Source organism: Bos grunniens, chromosome 2 (assembly GCF_055505025.1).
Source record: "Bos grunniens cultivar Pamir isolate PY7600 chromosome 2, Bosgru_T2T1.0, whole genome shotgun sequence".
Classification (NCBI taxonomy): domain Eukaryota; kingdom Metazoa; phylum Chordata; class Mammalia; order Artiodactyla; family Bovidae; genus Bos; species Bos grunniens.
In genome coordinates this window covers 111,702,683-111,726,181 of record NC_141166.1, presented here as the reverse complement: position 1 = coordinate 111,726,181, position 23,499 = coordinate 111,702,683, and the positions used below count along the sequence as shown (strand labels likewise).

At 39.6% G+C, this 23,499-nt stretch overlaps 1 protein-coding gene across 2 annotated transcripts in view; it reads left to right on the top strand.

Moving 5' to 3' along the window:
- The window catches only part of METTL8 (methyltransferase 8, tRNA N3-cytidine), a 171,161-nt gene extending 148,064 nt beyond the window's left edge, over window positions 1–23,097 (top strand). The window contains exon 10 of one of the 2 annotated variants that reach the window (XM_086357998.1): window positions 22,911–23,097. In XM_086357998.1, the coding sequence (XP_086214124.1) occupies window positions 22,911–22,918 (8 nt within the window). In that variant the 3' untranslated portion in view covers window positions 22,919–23,097. The remainder of the gene's footprint in view (window positions 1–22,910) is intronic. The other variant, XM_086357980.1, reaches the window with a different exon arrangement.
- Window positions 23,098–23,499: the final 402 nt, after the last annotated feature.

The window sequence follows — 23,499 nt, the reverse complement described above, 5'->3', positions numbered from 1 at the left end:
TTTTTTTTATCCAGCTATTTTAAAGTATACAATTATCCTTGGCTTTCAGGCCATGTAAAAGTAAGTGGCTGGTCACAACCACTGACCTCCACAAAAACATTCCTTTTGTGTTCAAAGGACCAACTGGAGGTGTCTGATGTTCAACCAGGAACCCTGACTACATTTAGCCAACGCCTGTTTCAAGGAAAGTTTATTCTTAAGCCACCAAGATAGACGAACATCCATTCTGCTTTTCTTCAACTGCCAGCGAAGAATTTTCTACGTAAACGTCCGTGGGTCACCTGCTGCCATTTTAGCAACCCATAGTCTCCTTGCACTGATAATATATTCCCAGAGTCTCCTCACAAGGAAGGATTTTAAACAGGTTTCGATTTCCCCTCTCCTACCGATCACCCTGCTCTGGAGAGCCCTCTCTCATCTGAGTGAGCCATTTGTTTTGTCGTCACCTGAGCCGCATGACTGTGGAGACACAGCCCAGCAGCCGCAGTCGTAGCCTCTCGGTAGCTGACAGGAAAGATCTATGAAATAAGACACGCGGAGATGGCAATAAAATCAGGGAGGCTGCGAGATGAAAACAGGTCATTCCCCGGACTCATCTGTGAGGTGGATTTAGGAAAAAGTACCACACTCGTCTGGAAGCTCAAACTGACCCAAGTCACTGACATTTAGAGTCTGTCCCTTTTTTTTCCAGGCGCTTTGCTACAAGACTCAGACTGTTTGGATTTTCAAACAGAGTACCTCGCCTAATAAAAATATGATGCTTAGCAACAGAAATGAATTACAACTATATTTAGCCGAATGAAATCTGTATAAAAATATACTGGACAGTGTGATTGACACAATTGGCAATTCCTCTTGTCCTTTACTGACAGTATCACCTGGTTTGTACGCTGATGTGGAAGAACCTCCTCAGTCTGAGGTGATTTGATTTGTCAGGGGAACAATGAAAAGGCAGAGGCTTAGACAAGAAGGCTTCTCTCTTGCTGCCTTCTCTGCTGTTACAGGTTTGGAATTTATACAATTCCTGCCTACCTTAGTGACTCTCTCTCCCTTTGAATATTAGATCTTCAATTTTATTTTTGAAATTACAACAATTCAGTAATTGGAAAGGAAAGCAAGACAGTGTTATTTGGGGGCCTGGAAAAAGGTACCTAAGCGTGAGAGAATAAATGGACTCTTCGAACTTCAGCAGTGACGGGTCATGTTGATCGTATGATGCAATGAGAATGAGACTTTACCTCTGTGGTTTTCCTCCCCCAAACCCATTCTTGCGTGCGTACTTATGGGATTCTCCAGGAAAGAATACTGGAATGGGTTGCCATACCCTCCTCCAGGGGAACTTCCCAACCCAGGGATCAAACCAGTGTCTCTTACATCTCCTGTATTGGCAGGTGTGAACTTTACCACTAGCACCACCGGGGAAGCCCCCCCAAAACCCATAACCCCAGTCTAATCATGAGAAAAATAGTGGGCAAATCTCATTTAGGAACATTCTATAAAGTGCCTGACAGTCCTCCTCAGAAACCCTTAAAAATGAGGAAAATCTGAGAAACTGTCAGAGCCAAGAAGAGCCTAAGGAGACATAAGAACTGAATATAATGTGGTATCCTGGATGGGATCCTGGAACAGAAGAAGGACATGAGAAAAACTGAGGAAAGCAGAATAAACTGTGGCCTTTGGTTTATAATAATATATGAATATTGATTTATTAATTATAACAAATGTAAGATGCTAACAAGAGGGGAAATTGAGTGTTGGGTATATGGGAACTCTGTACTATTGAAGTAGGACCCTATAGTCCTTGCACCCACCCCATGTCAGACCACCGATGACCAATTTCAAGATACAAAGCTAACTGTGCTATTTCTGCATGTAGCCCTCTCCTTCTGTATATAAAGCTCTTGCCCCACTGGTTGTCAGTAAATGGGGAGTCAACCTTTGCACAGACATCAGCCCTCCCCCACCTAGTTGCCACATCTGAAATAAAGCAAGCTTTCCTTTCCACCAACCAGACCTATTTATTGGCTTTTGGGTGGCGAGCAGCTGGACCCCAACACCTTTTGGTAACACTATCTTCACAATAATTCTATGAATCCAAAACTTTTAAAATAAAAGCTTTATTAAAAAGAAAAAAAAAAAAAAAGATTTTCCCTTTTCCTAGACTTATTCCCTAGCCTTCCACAGACAACCAGAGGCAGCGGTTGCTTTCTGCATTGCACTCATTCTGCAGTTTATTATCTGCGGTGGGGTGATGGAGGATATAAAGTATCAGCCACACATCTGTAAACTAATTTAGAAAAAAAATGGAATTAAATAGAGAAAAACTGGAATTAAAGCAGTACATACACAAAAAAAACAACTTCCCAAAGCATTTTGTTATTTGTCTGTGTGAATAGAACATAATCTGTGAGAAACTCCAAGATGGAATCCGACCTTTTGTTTTTAACACAACAGCTGAATTCTCAGTGGTTGCCTGCAATAACTACAGTCATTGCCTATAGACAGTACCTCTTCCAAATTAAGGAACATTCCTTGAAGTTCTCATTAAATGCATATGACTGTTTGGGGGTTGATATCCTGGGAGCCATGATTGCTCAAGTTACTTTTTACAGAGTTGAGTTTTATAAAAGCAGAAGCATTAAAAGGAAACTGCAATGTATTCTGCAAAGTAGGTTTGCTTTAAGGATGTTATTCAGTACAAATATCTCCTTTGGGAATTGTATTAGAGAAAGCCTTTCTGATTACTACTCCATGAGTGTGTTTTTAGCAGTAATTGCTCCCCTTAAGATAATCTGACAGAGGTTATTCTTAAACACAGAGAATTGATGATTTTCTATTTCGTCACTGCCCTTCACAATTGGTCACAGTCTAAGTTGGCCATAGAAAAAGGCGGAATCTCTTGATTTGTCTTTTTTGCAGCAGAACAAGTGAGGAAACTGAAAACCCTCTGTGCTGCATTCAGGTCCCGTTTTGAGTTGAGGGGCTGCCTTGACAAAAGCAGCTGCCTCAAGTCATTTTGATGCCAGTTTTACCTTTCTGCTCTCTATATGAATCGACTTCTGATCCTGGACCTTTCTCTCTGCTTTTCTTTGGCTTTCACAATAAAGATTTAGCAAAGAAAGAAGAGGAAGATCTGGGGCTGGGTTTCAACATTCTCAGCTTTGCCATCAAGTGGACCTGCTACTTGGGCAGAGCACTGTGGTTCACTGTGCCTCTGATTTCTAAGATGTAAAATTGGATTTATAATACGTGCACCAATTATTTAAGTGTTACAATGAGGATCAATGATCAAAATAGATGTCAGCATCCTTTCTAAGGTTTAAATGCAGGATAGAATCGTATTTAATGCTTAAGAAAACTACTCAAAATTTCAAAGTGCCCTTCAGGCCCCCTAAAATAGCAGTTTACATGCGACTGGGATGTCAGAGCTACAATTTGATCACAAGTTTCACACAACAAATCTAATTCTGGCTGATTTCAGAGAAAAAAAAATTTAAGGGAGTGTGTGAGAAAGAAATTTTTTGAAACAATATTTGGTAATTCCCACAAATGTAAAACAGATAAGAATGGGGAGGGCAGGAAGCAGCTGGGACCATGGCCAAAACCATGTCACCTAAAGCTGCTCCCCACTTGATGTTGCTGCTGATGCCACTATCAAGGGGGACTCTCTGCAATATATATCTCTTTGGGCCCCCGAGGCAGGTATTTCTCATTGGCTTTACCCATATTGTGGCATAACGTTCCAATAAGGAAGCTGGGGAATAAGCATCTGGCATTTTCTGCCTCTAAAGTGAGAAATAGGAACTGTTTCCTATTGAGACTCATAACATAACATTTGTTCCCCAAAGTAGGAGAGAGTTTCAGATGCTGAGTATAAACATCAATGACAATAAACATCACCCATGTGAGATTTTTAAGGAGGGGTGACTGACCACCTGATACTGGAGAAACTACAAATACCCATCCAGCAGAACTGGCCTCTAACCTGGGTGTATGTTCCCATGGCGCCTGTTTATGACTTCTTATTTTTTAAATAGCCTATTCTATTTTTTTTCATTGAAGTATGGACACGCTCAGTCGTGTCCAACTCTTTGCAAGCCCGTGGACTGTAGCCCAGCAGGCTCCTCCGTCCATGGGATTCTCCAGGCAAGAATACTGGAGTGGGTTGCTATTCCTTCTCCAGAGGATCTTCCCAACCCAGGGACTGAACCCAAGTCTCCCGCATTGCAGGCAGATGCATTTTTTTTTCATTGAAGTATAGTTAATTTACAATGTTGTGTTAGTTTCTAGTGTACAGCAAGCTAACAGACTCAGTTATACATATATTCTTTTTCATATTTATTATAGCTTATTATAAGATATTGGATATAGTTTCTGTGCTATACAGTAGGACCTTGTTGTTTGTTTTATACATGGTAGCTCGCATCTGCCAATCCTCAAATCCTATTTTATCCCTACCCCCAACATTCTCTTGTGGTAACCATATGTTTGTTTTCTTTATCTGTGAGTCAGTTCCTGTTTGTAAATAAGTTGACTTGTATCATATTTAGATTCCACATATGAGTGATATCATATCATGTAGTATGATAATCTCTAGATCCATCCATGTTGCTGCAAATGGCATTATTTCATCCTTTTTTATGGCCAAGTAATATTCCAGTGTGTGAGAGGATGGATAAAAATAGCTATACATCTTCTTTATCCATTCATCTGTCAGTGGACATTTAGGTTGAATATTTAGGTTGCTTCATGTCTTGGCTATTGTAAATAGTGCTGCTATGAATACTGGGGTGCATGTGTATTTTTGATTTAGAGTTTTCTCTGGATATATGCCCAGAAGTGTGATTGTTGGATTATATAACAACTCTAGATTTTGAGGAACCTCCATACTGTTTCCACAGTGGCTACACCAATTTACATTCTCACCAACAGTGTAGGATTCCCTTTTCTCCACACCCTCTCCAGCATTTATTATTTGTGGACATTTTAATGATGGCCATTCTAACTGGTGTAAGGTGATACCTCATTGTAGTTTTGTTTTGCTTTTCTCTAATAATTAGTGAAGTTGAGCATATTTTCATGTGCTTATTGGCCATGTAAATAGCCTGCTTTTATTAGCTTTAGTTTTCTCAAATTTTGGACCTGTTCTTGCTAGTCAACTCCAAAACCCACTTCTGACTTCCAACGAGGTAACAACCACTTGCTCCCTAAGTCACAACTTGGGGCATAACCCAGAACTGAGCCTGTAAGAGAAAAAGTAAACCACACAACCACACAGTATGGTGTATATATATATACCATACTGCATAACATATATGTGTATATATATAACTTTATATATATGTATAAATACTCTATAACAATAACAAATAGCTCATTTTTCAGCTAGGATGTAATGGCTTAAATTATTAGGATGGGGTATGCTTTTATATGAACTCTTAAAGTTATTCTTTCAGGCCTTGGAAATGTTGGTTATTTTCATGATCAGAAATGTTCCTTAGTGAATTTGTGAAGGCATTTTCTTGACGGTGCCTAGGATTGCCAATTAAATTTTTGAAAAGCTTCTTTTCACATTTGAATTTGATGAACATAAAACTTAAACCTTGACCTCAAGATGAGAAAGACCTTATCATATCTAAATTTTTAAAGAATGCCCCAAATTATAGAAATACTCACCAGGGTGATAAGGCTAAGTGACTAGTGGGATATTCAGAATCAGCTCAGGAAGGAATTGGAAGGCCTCCTTATCTCTCAAGTGGATTTGCCAGTCCACTCTGCTTTTACGCAACAAGAAGAAACTATGAGGTATGTGCTGTAAAAGTTATTTTCAGAGCTGTTAGGATTTAATCACTTCACTGTTTTTAACTGGAGGAACCTTTCATTTCTCTTACTACATTGGAATAAATGTTTAAAAGGAAAGATAAGACAATCCCTGACTTAGAATAATTAACTCAAAGCACTTAAGTGAAGCACTCCTTCCCTTCCTGTGTTATCATTACTGCCCTTCCACAGGCTGCACAGAGATGAGCTCTCTCATTCACTCCTGCACTCTTAAGGTACTTGTTAGGCACCTGCTTTGTGCCTGGCACCATGTTAGGGAATAGATAATTTGATATGAAGGGAAAAAAGCTTGATCTTCAGGGACTTGAAATTTCAAGGACCTCTTCCAGGCTACATCTAGCAATATATTCATTGATCATAAATGTTTACAAAATTTGCAGAAGTCAAATATTTTAGCCACAATTAGTTAAGACTATTATCTCTTTCCAATCTGACATCCCTATTGTCATAAGTTTTTATTGTGTCTGATGACTCTGGAGAGTCTGTGGTCATTACAGAAATTCAACTAAGGGAAGATAGGAACATATTTTGTTTTAATTTAGTGGGATAAGTATGTGTAGTTGGTAGTCATTTCAGTGAACTGTTAAGTTATAGCCAGCCATCTCCTCTTAGGAATGGCTGGTAGGAGTACCTTTTCCTTCTTTGTGCCAGCTCACCTTCTGTTGTGTCCTAAAGGTGCAGAGGCATTGATAATACACTGGTTAATACAAGTATGGTCAATTTGAAGAATATTTAAGATTATTCACTGCACAGCATAATTTGAAATGCCCTGAGACACTACAACCCACATATGAAAGAAAGTTTGTAGAGGTTTTCCCAAATTCAACCATATTCCTATAAAAGCACATATGCACATATATATAACTTATCAGTAATGAGTTGAGAAACTGAAAGAAGCTTTTTTTTTTTTAGAGTATTTATTTATTTGGCTGCACCAGGTCTTACTTGTGGCACATGGGATCTTTAGTTGTGTATTCAGGATCTTTGAAGCTTCCCTGGTGGCTCAGATGGTAAAGAGTGTGCCTGCAATGGAGGAGACTCGTGTTCAGTCCCTGGGTTGGGAAGATTCCCTGGAGAAGGAGATGGCAACCCACTCCAGTGCTCTTGCCTGGAGAATTCCATGGACAGAGGAGCCTACAGTCGTGTAGTTGTAGTCTCACATGGAGTCACAAAGAGTTAGACGTGACTGAGCAACTATCATTCACTCATCATCATTCAGGATCTTTAGTTGCAGCATGTAAGCTCTTAGTTATAGCACGTGGGATCTGGTTCCCTGACCAGGGGTCAAACCTGGGCCCCCTACATTGGGAGCATGGAGTCTTAGCCACTAGAGCACCAGGGAAGTCACAAAAGAAGCCTTTTGAAATGATCAAGAATAGAAAATATGTTGATCAACTGCACTAGGGAAAAGCATAAACTATACTTCTAATCACTGTAGAAAATGCACTTATAAACCATTGTCACAGGAGGTGATCAAAGAATAAGAGTCAAAAAAGTAGGGAAAAATATATTAAAGAGATGTGTCGAGCAGTTAATAAATAAAAATATTTCATTTTTATAAATTTGATGGTATTTATCAGCTTTTTATATTTGTAATGTGTTGTGATTTCTCCTCATCGAATTTTATATTCCTTTGAAAAATCCTTTCTTCCTCAAATTATATATACTGTAGGCCCACCGAACTTAGAATTGTCTATTATATGTGGCTTTGGGAATGCAGATGCATTAAAGCCCAATTTGGCCTTCCAAGTACTCAGAGTGGGTCAGATGGACAGGAAAACACAGTTCATTATTGTGATACAAGTGCTACAAGGTGGCATCATCTGATTAATTGGGAGACAATGGATCCTGTCTTACTTCTGTAACAGAGTACTGTAAACTGGGTAGTTTATAAAGAACAGAGATTTATTTCTCACAGTTCAGGTGGCTGGAAGTCTAATATTAGGGTGCCAGCACCGTCAAGTTCTAGTAAGAATGCTTTCCTGGGTTGCAGAGTGGCAGCTTCCCATTGTAGTCTCACATGGTGGAAAGAGAAAGCTCTGGTCCTTTCATCTTCTTATAAGGTTACTATAATCTCATTCATGAGAACAACACCCTCATCAGCTGATGAATTCCCAAAGGCCTCGTCTCCAAATGCCATTGCATTGGGGCATTAGAATTTCAACATTTGAACTCTGAGGGGACAAAATTTGCATATATCCATGTGTCTTTTTTTCTGACAACAAATGTATGGTTTCTTTCCAACAACAAATTGTTGTTGTTCCAATACCATTCTCTAATTCTCCCACGTGAGCCCAGTGTCCTGCAATTCCACTCAATTCTGACACTAACTATCCAGAGTTAGTGCAGACCCAAGTAAAGGGCTCAGTTCCAAAAGACCACCCCCACTTCAGATGCCAGTTACAAGTCCTTGGCCCCAGACTACCTGCACTTGGCTACAAACTCAACGGTTCCCATTACCCTCTCTGTGCTGTGCTTAGTTGCTCAGTCGTGTCCGACTCTTTGTGACCACACGGACTGCAGCCCACCAGGCTCCTCTGTCCATGGGGATTCTCCAGGCAAGAACACTGGAGTGGGTTGCCATGCCTCCTCCAAGGGACGTTCCCAAGCCGGGAATCAAACCCAGGTCTCCCGCATTGCAGACCGATTCTTTGCTATCTGAGCCACCAGGGAAGCCCATTACCCTGTCTCAGGTATGATAATTTGCTAGAGCAATTCATAGAACTTAGGAAAAGGCTTTACTTTTGTTCACTGCTTTATTGTAAAGGATACAAGTCAGGAACAGCCAAATGTAAGTGATCCAAAGGGGAAGGTATTGGAGGAGAGGGTGCAGAGTTTTCATACCTTCCTCCCTAACACATCAAAGGCACCAACCCAGAACTTCTGAATTTCAGTGTTTAAGAGTTTTTATTGAAGTTTCATTAAATAGGCTAGATTAATTAAATCATTGGCCACTGGTGATTGAACTCAATCTCCAGCCCTCACCCTCTCCCTGGAGGGGAGTGTTTGCTGAAAGTTCCAACAACCCTCTAATACCCCACCCTGAATCATCTCGTTAGTATAAACTCTGATATTTGTGAAAAGGGCACCTTATGAATAACAACACTCCTATCATTCAGGAAATTTCCCAGCATTTTAGGAGCTCTGTGCCAGAAACTGGGGACAAAGTTCAAACATACGTTTTTATTATACCACAATCCAGCACCATTAATTTGATTCATAAAGGTAGGAAGTTGGACAATGAAACAAATTTCCTGAGCCAGGTACCCAAACTCTCCCCAAGATATTCCTTAAAGTTGCTTTCCCAAGAAGCTTTCTCAAAATCTCTTTTAGAAATTATTTGGCTCCAGGTGTAACAATCCTTATTTTTGGTTTGCTACAGTAAAAATAGGGAACAAATTATGAGATACATTAAAAAAGACTTTTTATAGTGTGTTTATATGTTGTTATCATGAAAATTGAAGTTGGATATCATGAATTACTGTTGATATTTGGATTATATATATTTTTGAGAACTATACACTTAAGCATTAAATATATAATTTACTGATTGTGAAGTGTGAGCTTGCTATTCCATATTTGTAAGATGGAAGAAATGGAGTCTCTAATTGATTTTTAAGCTTTCTTTTAGTTTCACACCTATTTCTTTTTAATGAATTCCTAATGAAACAGGAGGGAAGGGAGCAGGGCACAACCTTTATAAGAATGACACAGCAATTGAGGTTAAGACATAACTGGTTAGAACCCTTTAGGCCCAAGATGGCAGAAGATTTCACTTCCAGTGGACCTTGAGCCTCATTGTACGTTCATTATAATGCATTAGCGTGCTAAATGACACACCCACAGGCACCATGAGAGTTCCAAAGCTGACCATAAAAGATAAAAAAGTGGACGGTGGGTCAATTCCTGGGAGTCTCTGTCCCTGCCTTGAAATAGTTGGAATATTCTTCCCACTTGTTAGACTGTGAAATTACCAAGCCCATAAAAATTCCAGGCCAGAATACTGGAGTGAGTAGCCTTTCCCTTCTCCAGGGGTTCTTCCCAATCCAGGGAATGAACCCAGGTCTCCCACATTGCAGGCAGATTCTTTACCAGCTGAGCCACAAGGGAAGCCCAACAATACTGGAGTGGGTAGCCTATCCCTTCTCCAGCAGATCTTCCTGACCCAGGATTCAAACCGGGGTCCCCTGCATTGCAGGTGGATTCTTTACCAACTGAGCTATCAGGGAAGCCCCCCTAAAAACTAACCACCTCATACTCTGGGGTCTCTCATCTTCTGAGATAGCCCCCACTGTCTCTGTAAAGTGTGTTTCTCCCAAGGCTGTACTCACCTTTTGAAACAGATTGCATTCTGTCTATGGAATATGTATCTCTCTAAATACATCCGCTTTGACCTATTACTTTGTATCTCACTGAATTCTTCCTGTGACAAGACATAAAGGGCCTGAGCTTCATTAAGTTCTGAGACCAGGTGTGTGATTTCAATGAAAAGACAGTGGGTCCAAGTCTCAATCTGAGTTGTGCAGTTTCACTGTGCGTGTGCAGGAGTGCATTTTAAGTTGCTTCAGTCGTGTCTGATTCTATGTGACCCTGTGGGCCATAGCCTGCCAGACTCCTCTGTCCATGAAATTCTCCAGGCAAGAATACTGGAGTAGGTTGCCATGCCCTCCTCCAGGGGATCTTCCTGACCCAGAGATCAAACCCACATCTGTTACATCTCCTACATTTGCAAGCAGGTCCTTTACCACTAGCGCCACCTGAGAAGCCCGGTAGCATTCATTAAATCATGGGCTTCAGTCCTTAGATGCTTCATCTCCTTCCTACGACTTTCAAGGGGAAAATCAGAGTCAACTTACAATTCTATAAATAGCACCATTTTTGAGAATATGAATCAAGTGAGGTATGTGGACTAAGTATGCCTATGTCACTCAGTTATGTCCGACTCTTTGTGACCCCATGGACGGTAGCCTGCCAGATTCCTCTGTCCCTGGGATTCTCCAAACAAGAATACTGGAGTGGGTTGCCATTTTCTACTCCAGGGGATCTTCCCAACCCTGGGATCAAAGACTCATCTCTTGCATCTCTCGCATTGGCAGGCGATTCCTCTACCACTGTGCTACCTGGAAAGCCCATACCTTCATCATAGATAATTTTAAATGGTTCTATTCTGTTAAGAAGTATAATATTTCAAGCGTGTCTGATTAAGCTAAAAAGTATTTTTGAAGATGCAGTTTAGCCAGAACAGGTTGTAAAACTATTGGATTTAGCAAAGAAGTCACTTAAACCAATTAAGTCACTTAAACCAAAATGATGGAGGAGGAAGTTAATTGAGTGAATTAGTTACTTGGTTACTAGGGTAAATGTTTCCTGGTTGAAAAGAAACAAAGTGGTTAGACACAGACTTTGCACAGTCCAGGAGAGTGAAGGTGTTGAAACATGTAACCTCAAAGTATGCCACTTTGACGTGCAGATTGTTTTTAGCTGAAGGCCCAGAAATCTCAGGAAAAAAAAAAAAAAAAGCTATTCAACAGTCTCCTCCCTGAAAACTACCTAAAGAAAGTGAAAGTGTTAGTCACTCAGTTGTGTCCAACTCTTTGCGACCCCGTGGACTGTAGCCCTCCAGGCTGCTCTGTCCATGGGATTCTCCGAGCAAGAATACTGGAGTAGGTTGCCATTTCCTTCTCCAGGGGATCTTCCTGACCCAGGGATCCAACCTGAGTCTCCTAGAAGTAAATATAAATTTTCCCATTTGTTGGGGGCGGGGGGGGATCTACATTTATAAAGGAAATTTTCACTAGAAAGGGTAACTGGACCAGGAAGAGAATCACTACCAGAAATAACTTTTTTTCACCTGAGAAGCTTAACTGTGTAACAAGGCATTCATTATTTACCATGTATTTCCTCCTTTCACCTTTCCAGAAATTACCTCCTCACCACCACCACCTAGAAACTCCAAACCCCTGTCTCTCTTCACCTCAGGATAGTAGGTGTCTTAGTTGTCTGGCTGCTGTTTTATGATTGACATATGTTGATTTACATTGTTCTGTTAGTTCTGGGTGTACAGCAAAGTGATTCAGTTATATATAGTCTTCAGATATATATATATATAAGATTCATTTCTATATATATTCAGATATATAATATATTCTAGTTTGGGGTATATAGCAAAGTGATTCAGTTATATATATATGTATATATATTCTTCAGAAATATATATAAGATTCAGTTTTATATATATATAAAAAGAATCTGATGAATATATATATTCTCCAGATTCTTTTGAAGGAAGTTGCCTTTTGAGCCTCATACTTTTGTGAGGCTCCTGTGCCCATAATTAAAAAAAAAAAAATGTTTTCCACCTGTTAATCTGTCTTATGTCAATCAAATTCTTAGAACAACCACAGAACCTACAAGGGTGGAAAGGAAAAGTTTTCCTCCCCTGTAAGAACATGACATATTTTTCTGAGCAGAAAGAAGAAAGAGCAAGGAAAGAAGATAGTGGAGAAAAATTGACGTAATAAAGATATGGAATTCATACTACTCACAATTCTGAATTAGCAAATACAAAAGAAGAAAGAAACACTGTGATGTCCACTATGATTTTTAAAGAACAATTTATTCATAGCCTGCCATGGGCCTGAAAGTTTTAAAGCTGAGGGAGGAAAAAGGGTTTTTTCCTCTTTTCCTGAAAAGCAAATGAGAAAAGTCAAGATTTTGTTGTTTATGACATAGTAACAAACTTTTGTATCTGAACTTATTTGACTACCTTTAAAGTTCGCTTAATTTTGTATAGCATCTTTTCAGCAGTATTTCAGTTTCAGTTCAGTTCAGTTGCTCAGTCGTGTCCGACTCTTTGCAACCCCATGAATCTCAGCACTCCAGGCCTCCCTGTCTATCACCAACTCCCGGAGTTCACCCAAACTCATGTGCATTGAGTCGGTGATGCCATCCAGCCATCTCATCCTCTGTCGTCCCCTTCTCCTGCCTTCAATCTTTCCCAACATCAGGGGCTTTTCAAATGAGTCAGCTCCTAGCATCAGGTAGCCAAAGTATTGGAGTTTCAGCTTCAGCGTCAGTCCTTCCAATGAACACTCAGGACTGATCTCCTTCAGAATGGACTGGTTGGATCTCCTTGCAGTCCAAGGGACTCTCAAGAGTCTTCTCCAACACCACAGTTCAAAAGCATCAATTCTTCGGCGCTCAGCTTTCTTCACAGTCCAATTCTCACATCCATACATGACCACTGGAAAAACCATAGCCTTGACTAGACGGAACATGCTATCTAGGTTGGTCATAACTTTCCTTCCAAGTGTCAAAGACATTCTTTGACATCAAAGACAGATGAGACTGAATTTTAATTAAGACTGGCAACCTAAATTCTCTGAGCCTCAGTTTCTTCCTTTGTAAAAGTGAAGTAATAACTGATACTGGTGGTCAACAAGTGATCCTGCTGGTGATCCAGTGGCTAAGACTGTGCTCCCAGTGCAGGGGGCCAGATTCGATCCCTGGTCAGGAAACTCATAGATCCTGTGAGCCGCAACTAAGAGTTTGCATGCCACAACTAAAACAAACAAAACATCCCACATGCCGCAACTAAGACCCAGCGCAGCCAAATAAATAAAAAAAAATTTTTTTAAATAACTGGCTTACTGAGAGGATGAAGTAGTGAAAGCCTTGACAATGTCTGATGAGTCAGGATATCCAAATGAGAATTGGTTTATGCCCGAGACTTTTAACAAGTCACCATGATCCAGGAGCTCTCTTTAGGATTGATTGTCAAAGCACAGCTGTTCCTTTGCTCATCAAGTGTCACGGAATCATAGAAAGTCTAGAGGTCACCTCATCCATTCTCCCCAGCAAGACAGGAATCTGCTCTGCAGTATGCATTACTTGCACCTGAACTATTTCAGAAAAGTCTCTACTTAGTACAGTGGCCCTTCTTGTTTTAGTCACTCTATCAGGAAATGTTACCTACAGTCAGCCAAAATCTGCCCTGCGCTTCTGCTCTTGGGGCTTTGTTCTGTCCCCTGAAATTCACATAGCCACTTCCTTATTTCAAGTCAGCAAATGACCCTGCTCCCTGTTGCAGTAGGCCTTCCCTTTCCCAGACTCTACCCTCCACCACTAGTCACACTGTTGCATTTTGGGGTCTATGAATAGAAGGAAAAGCTTCATGGGGGAGTACTTTTGAGCATAGGATTTGAACAGAGGATTTTTAGCAAATTTTTGTTTAGGAACAGGACAGAGGGCATAATTTAAACTGACACAAGGGTTGTTCACCTTATCAATCGTCTGCTACATAATAAAATCAGAACAGAGCCGCTCTTTTCTCAGACAAAGTGTCAACTGAAGAGATCAGAGACTCCCCTTGACACTGACCTAGACTTCACTACAGAAATCAAAGAATGTTGGCTTCTTTAGCCAAATAGAGCCTAATCAGGAGCATGGGAAAATAGAGCAGAAACAGGTCTCTTGGTTACTAAGGGATGAGAAAACAGTGGATGAAGGACCGTGGTGTGTGTGTCTGTGTGTGTGTCTCTCCTCACTTTTCTCTCCTCTCTTCTCTCTTTGTTTTACCCACTCAGACGAGGTCTTTTGGTAGACAAAAACATCAAGAATTAGAGTTCAAGAGAGTTTGGGTTTGCAAATAATTTAACCTTGTCTTCTTTTATAGCCCTCTGGTGGTTTTATTTTCCAGGGTCTGATTTTAATAATAATAGCTACAATTTATCAACCCCATTCCAGTACTCTTGCCTGGAGAATCCCATGGACAGAGGAACCTGGTAGGCTGCAGTCCACGGGGTCGCTAAGAGTCAGACACTGAGCGACTTCACTTTCACTTTCACGCATTGGAGAAGGAAATGGCGACCCACTCCAGTGTTCTTGCCTGGAGAATCCCAGGGACGGGGGAGCCTGGTGGGCTGCCGTCTATGGGGTCGCGCAGAGTCAGACACAACTGAAGCTACTTAGCAGCACCAACCACTTACCAGGAGGCACAGAATTGTTCTAAACAACTGAGCGTATTAACTCACTCAATCCTCAAAGCAACCATTGGGGGAGAGACTATCATTATAATCAGTTTATAGATGAAATAAATCTGAATGGGAATGGTTAAGTATCCTTAAGGATCCAAGATTGCATGCATAGGAAAGGGCCAACGCAGCTTCAAACTTCGGCCGTCCGGCTCCAGAACCTGTGTCGTGTCTCTTACACAGCAGCCTCTTCTCTGTAAGGGGGAATGTTTTTTTCTAAGCCCTAGACTAACAAAATGACCAAATGATTGTGAGAAACTGTACTGTACTTCATGGAAGAGGATAGGCTATCCAACAAAATCTTTGCTGTGACCATCTTCTGTTGGAGTTGTTTTGTTTATGAAACAACCTAAAGTGAGCTGAATGGCCTTGAGTTTCATTTTTTGACTACTGAAAGGAATTGAATAAGGAACAGTTATCCTGAACCACTGTTAAAGATGCATATTTCTTCAGGTTCAAGTAAGGCAATCTTTATGCTTGGACCCCAGACTCAGTACATTATGAGGTTCTCAAGGAATTCCAGTAAGATACCTTTGAAAGTGAAGAGAAACTGTTAGTCACTCAGTTCTGTCCAACTCTTTGCGACCCAATGGACTGTAGCCCACCAGGCTCCTCCATGCATGGAATTTCTGCCATTCAGTAAGTCATACACCCTGCCCACTCCAACATGTTGACTATCAGTATAGAGGGACTGGCAGACTCTTCCATGATTAACTCAGCCCTTGGGTAGTGGCTGCTCCATTACCTCTGCCATTCCTGTATTATTTAGAATTCTCCTCATCTTTTGCTACCCGTTCCCTTGTTACACTGACTCTCTATTATGGTCAATAATTCTTTATATTAAACTTCCTCTGTTGAAATTACTTTCTGTTGTCCCTATTGTACAATTTGAATGTTGATCCCCCTCAACTATATAGTTTAGATAACTAAAGGACTCTGTTTAGTCAGGACTCTTCTTGTTGCAGTAGAGAGTAATCTAATTCAAATTAACTTAAATAAGAAAGAATGTATTGGTTCAAAACACCAAACCGCAAAAAAGACAGAAAGGAAAGGTTTGGGAAACAGACACTACCATGCCTTTGTCTTTTCTTTCTTTCTTTTTAATTGAAGTATAGTTAATTTGTAATGTTGTGTTAGTTTTAAGTGTATAGCCAAGTGATTCAGTTATATAGACATACACACACACACACACACATATATTCTTTTTCAGATTCTTTTCCATTATAGGTTATTACAAGATATTGAGTACAGTTCCCTGTGCTATAGAGTCAGTCCTTTTGTTTGTCCATTTACACAGAGTAGTAAAGAAAGCTGAGCACCAAAGAATTGATGCTTTTGAACTGTGGTGTTGGAGAAGACTCTTGAGAGTCCCTTGGACTGCAAGGAGATCCAACCAGTCCATTCTGAAGGAGATCAGCCCTGGGATTTCTTTGGAAGGAATGATGCTGAAGCTGAAACTCCAGTACTTTGGCCACCTCATGTGAAGAGTTGACTCATTGGAAAAGACTCTGACGCTGGGAGGGATTGGGGCAGGAGGAAAAGGGGACGACAGAGGATGAGATGGCTGGATGGCATCACCAACTCTATGGACATGAGTTTGAGTGAACTCCGGGAGTTGGTGATAGACAGGGAGGCCTGGCGTGCTGCAATTCATACGGTCGCAAAGAGTCGGACACAACTGAGCGACTGAACTGAACTGAACTGAACTGAGTGTGTATATGTTAATCCCAAACTCCTAATTTACCTCTCCCAATCCCCAGCTATTCCCTTTGGTAACCATTAATTTGTTTTCTATAAGTTTGCTTCTTTTCTGTACAGAAGTCCATTTGTATCACTTTTTAGATTCCTCATATGTGATATCATATGATACTTGTCTTTCTCTGCCTGACATACTTTACTTGATATGGTAATCTCTAGGTCCATCAGTGTTGCTGCAAATGGTATTTTATTCTTTTTATGGCTGAGTAGTATTCTATTGTATATATGTACTACATCTTCTTTATCCATTCATCTGTCAGTGGACATTAAAGCTGCTTCCATGTCTTGGCTATTGCCCATGAACACTGGGGGGCATGTATCTATTCAAGTTAGTTTCCTCAAGATATATGCCCAGGAGTAGGATTGCAGGATCATATGGTAACTCTATTTTTAGTTTTCTAAGGAACCTCCATACTGTTCTCCATAGAGGCTGCTCCAATTTACATTCTCACAAACAATGTAGGAATGTTCCTTTTTCTGTCCTCCTTTCTACCCCATACCTTGCTTCTGATTTTTTTTCCCTGCATGTGTTCTCATTATTTCAGGACACCTATAACTATCATCCAGAACCATGGCTACATTTGTCTCCAGCCTTTATAATTCTGTATGTGACTCCCACCCTAACCCACAAAAAAATTTTTTTTCTATCATCTCCTGTTAGAAAAATCTTGAGAAAGACACTTGACCTAGCCCGAGCCACATGCCCATCACAGACCAATCACGATAGCCATCCTGTGTCATATGCCCAGCTCTATGGCCAGCTCTATGGCCAGAGAAGTAGGTAGAGTGATTTTTTTTTTTTTTTTAAGAAAAAAGATGGTGTTTTGAGCTGACGAAACTATAGTTTTTGTTTGTTTGTTTTTAGTATTATAGATTCAAGCTTCATGAACTAAAAAAGAGAAAGTATTTCTGGTTAAAAACAAAATATTATTCACAGCTCTTTGGTGGATAAATAATGACAATCACCTTCTTCAACCAACTGACCGAGAGGTAAAAACTGTTAGCACATTTTCCCAGCCCAACAAGACATACATGTAGCAAATGTTCTTGGTTACCTGTTGAAAGCTGGTCGCTCCCATGTTGCTTACCAGTAGAACCCTGATTAGCTTCATCCTTATCATGGCCAAATAAGCCCTCTCTAGCCTGCAAAAATGAGCCTCTGTTAGCAAAACCCATTGTATAATTTCATTTTTCTTGCCATTGATTATTTAGGAATGGGTATATGAGGCACTTCTAGCAAATGATTTGTGAATGAGTGGTAGCTTCTGGGAGTTTCTTCTCTACCTGTGAGGAAAAATTTCCCTTTTTGATGCCTCTACTTTGCTCTATGAAGGAAAGATTCCTGCAGGTGAGGCAGCCATCTTAGAACCATAATGAGAAGAGCAAGGTAACAGAAATCAGCACATTGGGGATGGAGCAAGAACACATGGAAAGAGCTAGCCTTTGATGACATATTTGAGCTCTTAAATTGACCAGGCCGAAATCACTCTACTTTCAAAATTCCTGTTTGGAAAAATTAATTCCTTACTGTTTAGCCACGTTCACTTAGGTTTTTCTATTATATACAACTTAAAGCTTTAGAATTAAAACCTGAGACATCACTTAACATCAGCTTTACACCAGGAAATAGCATGTTTGCTTGGGAAATCAGATCCTTTTATCTTATGAAGAAATAAGGCAAATATTAGGGGTAAAAAAAATCAATTGGAGTGGACTTCCCTGGTGGTCCAGTGGTTAAGAACTACTTGCAAATGCAGGGGACAAAGGTTCAATCCCTGGTCCAGGAAGATTCCACGTGCCATGGGGCAATTAAGCTCATGGGTCTTAACTACTGAAGCCCATGCACCTAGAGCCCTTGTTCTGCAACAAGAGAAGCCACCCCAATGAGAAGCCCATGCACTGCAATTAAGAGTGGCCTACACTCACCACAACTAAAGAAAGCCCATGGACAGCAACAAAGACCCAGCACAGCCAAAAATAATTTAAAAGCCACATTAATTAATTTACTAATTTTAAAAAATCAGCTAGAGTACCTCTAACTTCAGAATCACCCAATATAATTGGGTCAACTCACACACACAATCTGATGTGTCCACACAGATTTAGATCCAATCCATATAAGGCAAATGTGCCTCTCTTTACAAGTAGATACAACCTTCAAACGACAAAGAAAAAAAATCCACCTTTTCAAGGCAATGTCATTTGCCAGAGAGACAGACATAGATGTTTGAAATCCATTATAGCCTTCACAGCCCATGTGGGCATCTCTCATTTGGAATGCCATCTGCTGAGCTCTTCCAAAACTGTTCTCGACAGGTAATCCTATCTGTGAGAAATGCATTCAACTGACATGCAGCTATTTGATTTCTCTCAACAGGAGTGAAGTGATATATATCTATATATAATATATACCCCACATTGATATCTTCCTTTTATAATTTTTTCTATGCTACACAGCTTAGCCCTTAAATGTATCCTGATTCTTTAATTTTTACCTTTTTAAAATGTCTTCTTGTTATGCAGATTACAATTTCCTAGGAGGCAACATAATAGGGGAAATGTGGGCTTTGTTCTCAGAATCATAGCTTAAAATCAAAATTTTTTCACTTACTACCTTTCTAACTTTGATCAAGTTACTTAGCTTCTGAGCCCCAGTTCCTCCCCTATAAAATGTAAATAATAACATATTCTTTCACAGTGGCATCACTTAATTTTATATAACATTTTACTCTGTACGTCATCACATTTTTAAGGTCACTGACCTTAAGTCAGACAGGGATTTTGGATGGAAGAGAATATTATCCCCTGATTCTCAGTGCTGGGCTCTCAGTGGAAAGCAGTCGACTCCATATTTTTTCTCCTGATCTCATAGAAGAGTAAAGGGGGTTTCAGAGCCTTCTGATTCATCAGTAGTGATGACAGAGCTGACATAGAAACTCTTCCCACTATAATCACATAAAAATTCTGGATAAAATATTACTAAATCATTTTAATGTGAAAAAATGAATAAAGAAAAAAGAGAAATAAAATGATGAATTCTGGAAATAAAGCAAAAACTCAAAGCCAGAGTAATAAGAGCCAGAAGTCGCCAACAGCTCAGTGACAGTGACAGTCACTCAGTAATGTCTGACTCTTTGCGACCCCATGGACTGTATCCCACCAGGCTTGTCTGTCCATGGGATTCTCCAGGCAAGAATACTGGAAGGGGTTGCCATTCCCTTCTCCAGGGGATCTTCCCAACCCAGGGGTCAAATCTGGATCTCCTGCATTGCAGGCAGATTCTTTACCATATGAGCCACCAGGGAAGCCCACAGCTCAGGGTCAGGACAAGCCAGGATATTGGCCTAGGGAATGGGTGCTGAGTGGCAGCAGCCATAGTCTGAGGACTCTGTAAGATTTCCATGTAGGGTAATCTATCTAGAAACTTCATAATGAAATGGTAAAACATTAAAGACAAAGGGAAAAATCAACAATAAAGAGAGAGATTGCCTACGTTGAATCAACAATTGGATAGACAATAAAATAGAGGTCAGAGGCAAATGGAGTTAATGTCTTAAAAGTGCTAAGAGAGGGACTTCCCTGGCAGTCCAGTGGTTAAGACTTAATGCTTCCAATGCAGGGAGTGTGGATTCAGTCTCTGGTTGGGGAACTAAGATTCCACATGTTACAGGGTGCAAAGAGAAAGTAACTGTCATCTTTGTATATGCCTGATAGCCAAGTTTCAAAATATGAAATGCAAAAGTGAACAGGGTCAGTTTACAAATCCAGAATCATAGTAGATTTTAATACATGTATCTAGAATTGATAGATCGAAGAGTCAAAAAAAAATCAATAAGCTTCTAGAAGGCTTGAACTACATAATTATCAGCTTCATATAAATACAGTACTTAACCATAAAAATCATAATATACCCATTCTTTTTATGCACACATAAACTTCTTCAAAAACAAATCATACATTAGGCCATAAAGAGAAATACTATAAAACTAATGTATTTTCTCTAAATAAAATTTTAAATGAATTATTTAAAAGATGGTAAATAAACAGAACCCTCCTGTATTATAGATACTAAAACACATACTTTTAAATAATTTACTTTTCAAAGAAACATTTAAGATAGAAATAAAAAATATGTAGAACCAAATGACAATGAAAATACCTTTTATTAAAATTTGGATACATCTAGGAGAGACTAAACTTAAATGTACTTATATCAGATAATAGAAATGTTAAAAAGCCATGAGATCAATGTTCAAGAATCTAGAAAAAGAGCAAAAGGGTAAATTCAAAGGTCACAAGATGGCAGCAAGAAGGAAAAATAAAAACAAGACTCAGTTCAATTCAGTTCAGTCGCTCAGTCGTGTCCGACTCTTTGCGACCCCATGAATCGCAGCACGCCAGGCCTCCCTGTCCATCACCAACTCCCAGAGTTTACCCAAACTCATGTCCATCGAGTCAGTGATGCCATCCAGCCATCTCATCCTCTGTCGTCCCCTTCTCCTCCTGCCTCCAATCCCTCCCAGCATCAGGGTCTAGAAACTCATGAAATAAAAAATGAAGAAACAGCTGAGATAATCTTACATTTTGAAAGACTAATAAAATACAGAGGTATTTGGTAATAAACCAAAAATACAAATAATGATATTAGTAATGAAAGAAACTCATAATTATAAATGAAGAAAGAACATTTAAAGCCACAAGAAATTTTTATGTCGTCACATGAAATTACCAATATTCAAACTTTTGCCCTTATAAAACCCCAATTCCATGTTATTATGAACAGCAATAAACTAAAACATTTGAAAACATAAAGTGAATAATTTTCCAGACAAATATAAAAGACCAAAATTTAAAACAGAAATTTTAAAGATATAATATACTTTCAGTCATTACAGAAATTAAATTATAGTTTAAAAAAAAGCCCATCCCCCAAACAGAGAAGATCCAGATAGTTTATGCCCTAGTATTTGCAAACTTTCAAGAAACAACAGTTGATGTCTACATATTCCCTTCAAGAAAATAGAAAAATGGAGGGAAAAAAAAATGGAATCTATCCATTCCACTTTAAGGTATCAACCCTAGAGAAATTCTCACATGTGTGTGTATACAAGGATAGGAGATACATCCTGGAATGATCATGACCACTAAGTTTATAATATCCAAATCATAATAATATCCAAATGTCTTTCAACAGAGGAATGGAGAAATAAACTGTGGACATTCATGCCATAGTCAGAATAAGTAAATCATAGCTATGTGTATCTGCACAGGTAAATCTTAAAATATTGATATTCAGTAAAAAAAAAAAAAGTTGCAAAAAATGTACACAGTGTTGCCATTTATAGAAATCTTTTAGTCTTATAAAAGTAGTGTCTATATATAAACAACTGCAAATTCTTTGCAGATATAAAGGTAGTTAAAGTATTGAAACATACATAGCAGCAACACTTAGGATTATTGTTAAAATGAGGATGAAATGAAACAGAAGAAGGTTGAGGAAGGAATTTCAACTATATCTGTGCCATTTTATTTGTAAGGGTTAAGGTAAATAGTTGTAGTGGGTTGAAGAGTGCCCCCACCCCCCGAAAGATGTGTTCCACCAAAAGCCTGAGAATATGTCCCTATTTGGAAAAAGGATCTTTGCAGATGAAATTAATATAAGGATCTTGAGATCCTGATTTCGGGTAGGCCCTAAATCCAAGGACAGGTGTAGTCACCCTTCAGTGTCCACAGATGTTTGGTTCCAGGACCTCGTGGGTATCTACCTAAATTCAGGGATGCTCAAGTCCCTCACATAAAATGGTGTAGTATTTGCATATAACCTATATACATCCTTTGCCAGTATAATTTTAATCATCTCTAGATTACTTATAATATCTGCTGCTGCTGCTGCTAAGTCGCTTCAGTCATGTCCGACTCTGTGCGACCCCATAGACAGCAGCCCACCAGGCTCCCCCGTCCCTGGGATTCTCCAGGCAAGAACACTGGAGTGGGTTGCCATTTCCTTCTCCAATGCATGAAAGTGAAATGTGAAAGTGAAGTCACTTAGTCGTGTCCGACTCTTAGCGACCCCATGGACTGCAGCCCACCAGGCTCCTCCATCCATGGGATTTTCCAGGCAAGAGTACTGGAGTGGGGTGTCATATCTAACACTATGTAAATAGTTGTAAATACAATGTAAATGTTATGTATATAGTTGCAGGCTGTTTGGCAAATTAAAGTTTTGATTTCTGAAACTTTCTAGAAATTTTTTTTTTCTGAATATTTTTCTATCTGCAGTTAGTTGACTCTGCGGATGCAGGACCCATGGATACCAAGGACTGACTGTATCCTTAGAAGAAGAGAGAAGGCAGAAGACACCGAATCCTGGCAGCTGCCACAATGGGATGGCAAAGATTCTCCCTCTGAGCCTCTCCGGAAGGAATCAACTTTGCTGACATATTGATTTTGGACTTCTGGAATAACTGTAAGAGAATATATTTTTGTTGTTCTAAGCCATGAAGTTTGTGATAACTTGTTATAGCAGCCCTAGGAAACTAATACAATGGAGCAAAAAGTGAAAATATGTTAAATCTGGGAGGCTTATGAGTACTATTATCTGTATTTTCTATGTATTTCAAATAACCTATATATGCTTTAAAATCATGAGTTATTTGAAATACATAAAAATACAGATAAATACCATAAATATATAATATATCATCAAGCTTACGAAAAAATTCTTCTTCTTGTCTCCCAACTGCTTTTGGCTCTCAAAATACACGCAGACTGTACAGTGGGGGATACTGACCGACTTCTGCCCCATTTCTCCTTTACATAACTGGCCATTTCACCAAATAGTGTTTATAGTTCTGGCTTTTCGTGTTCT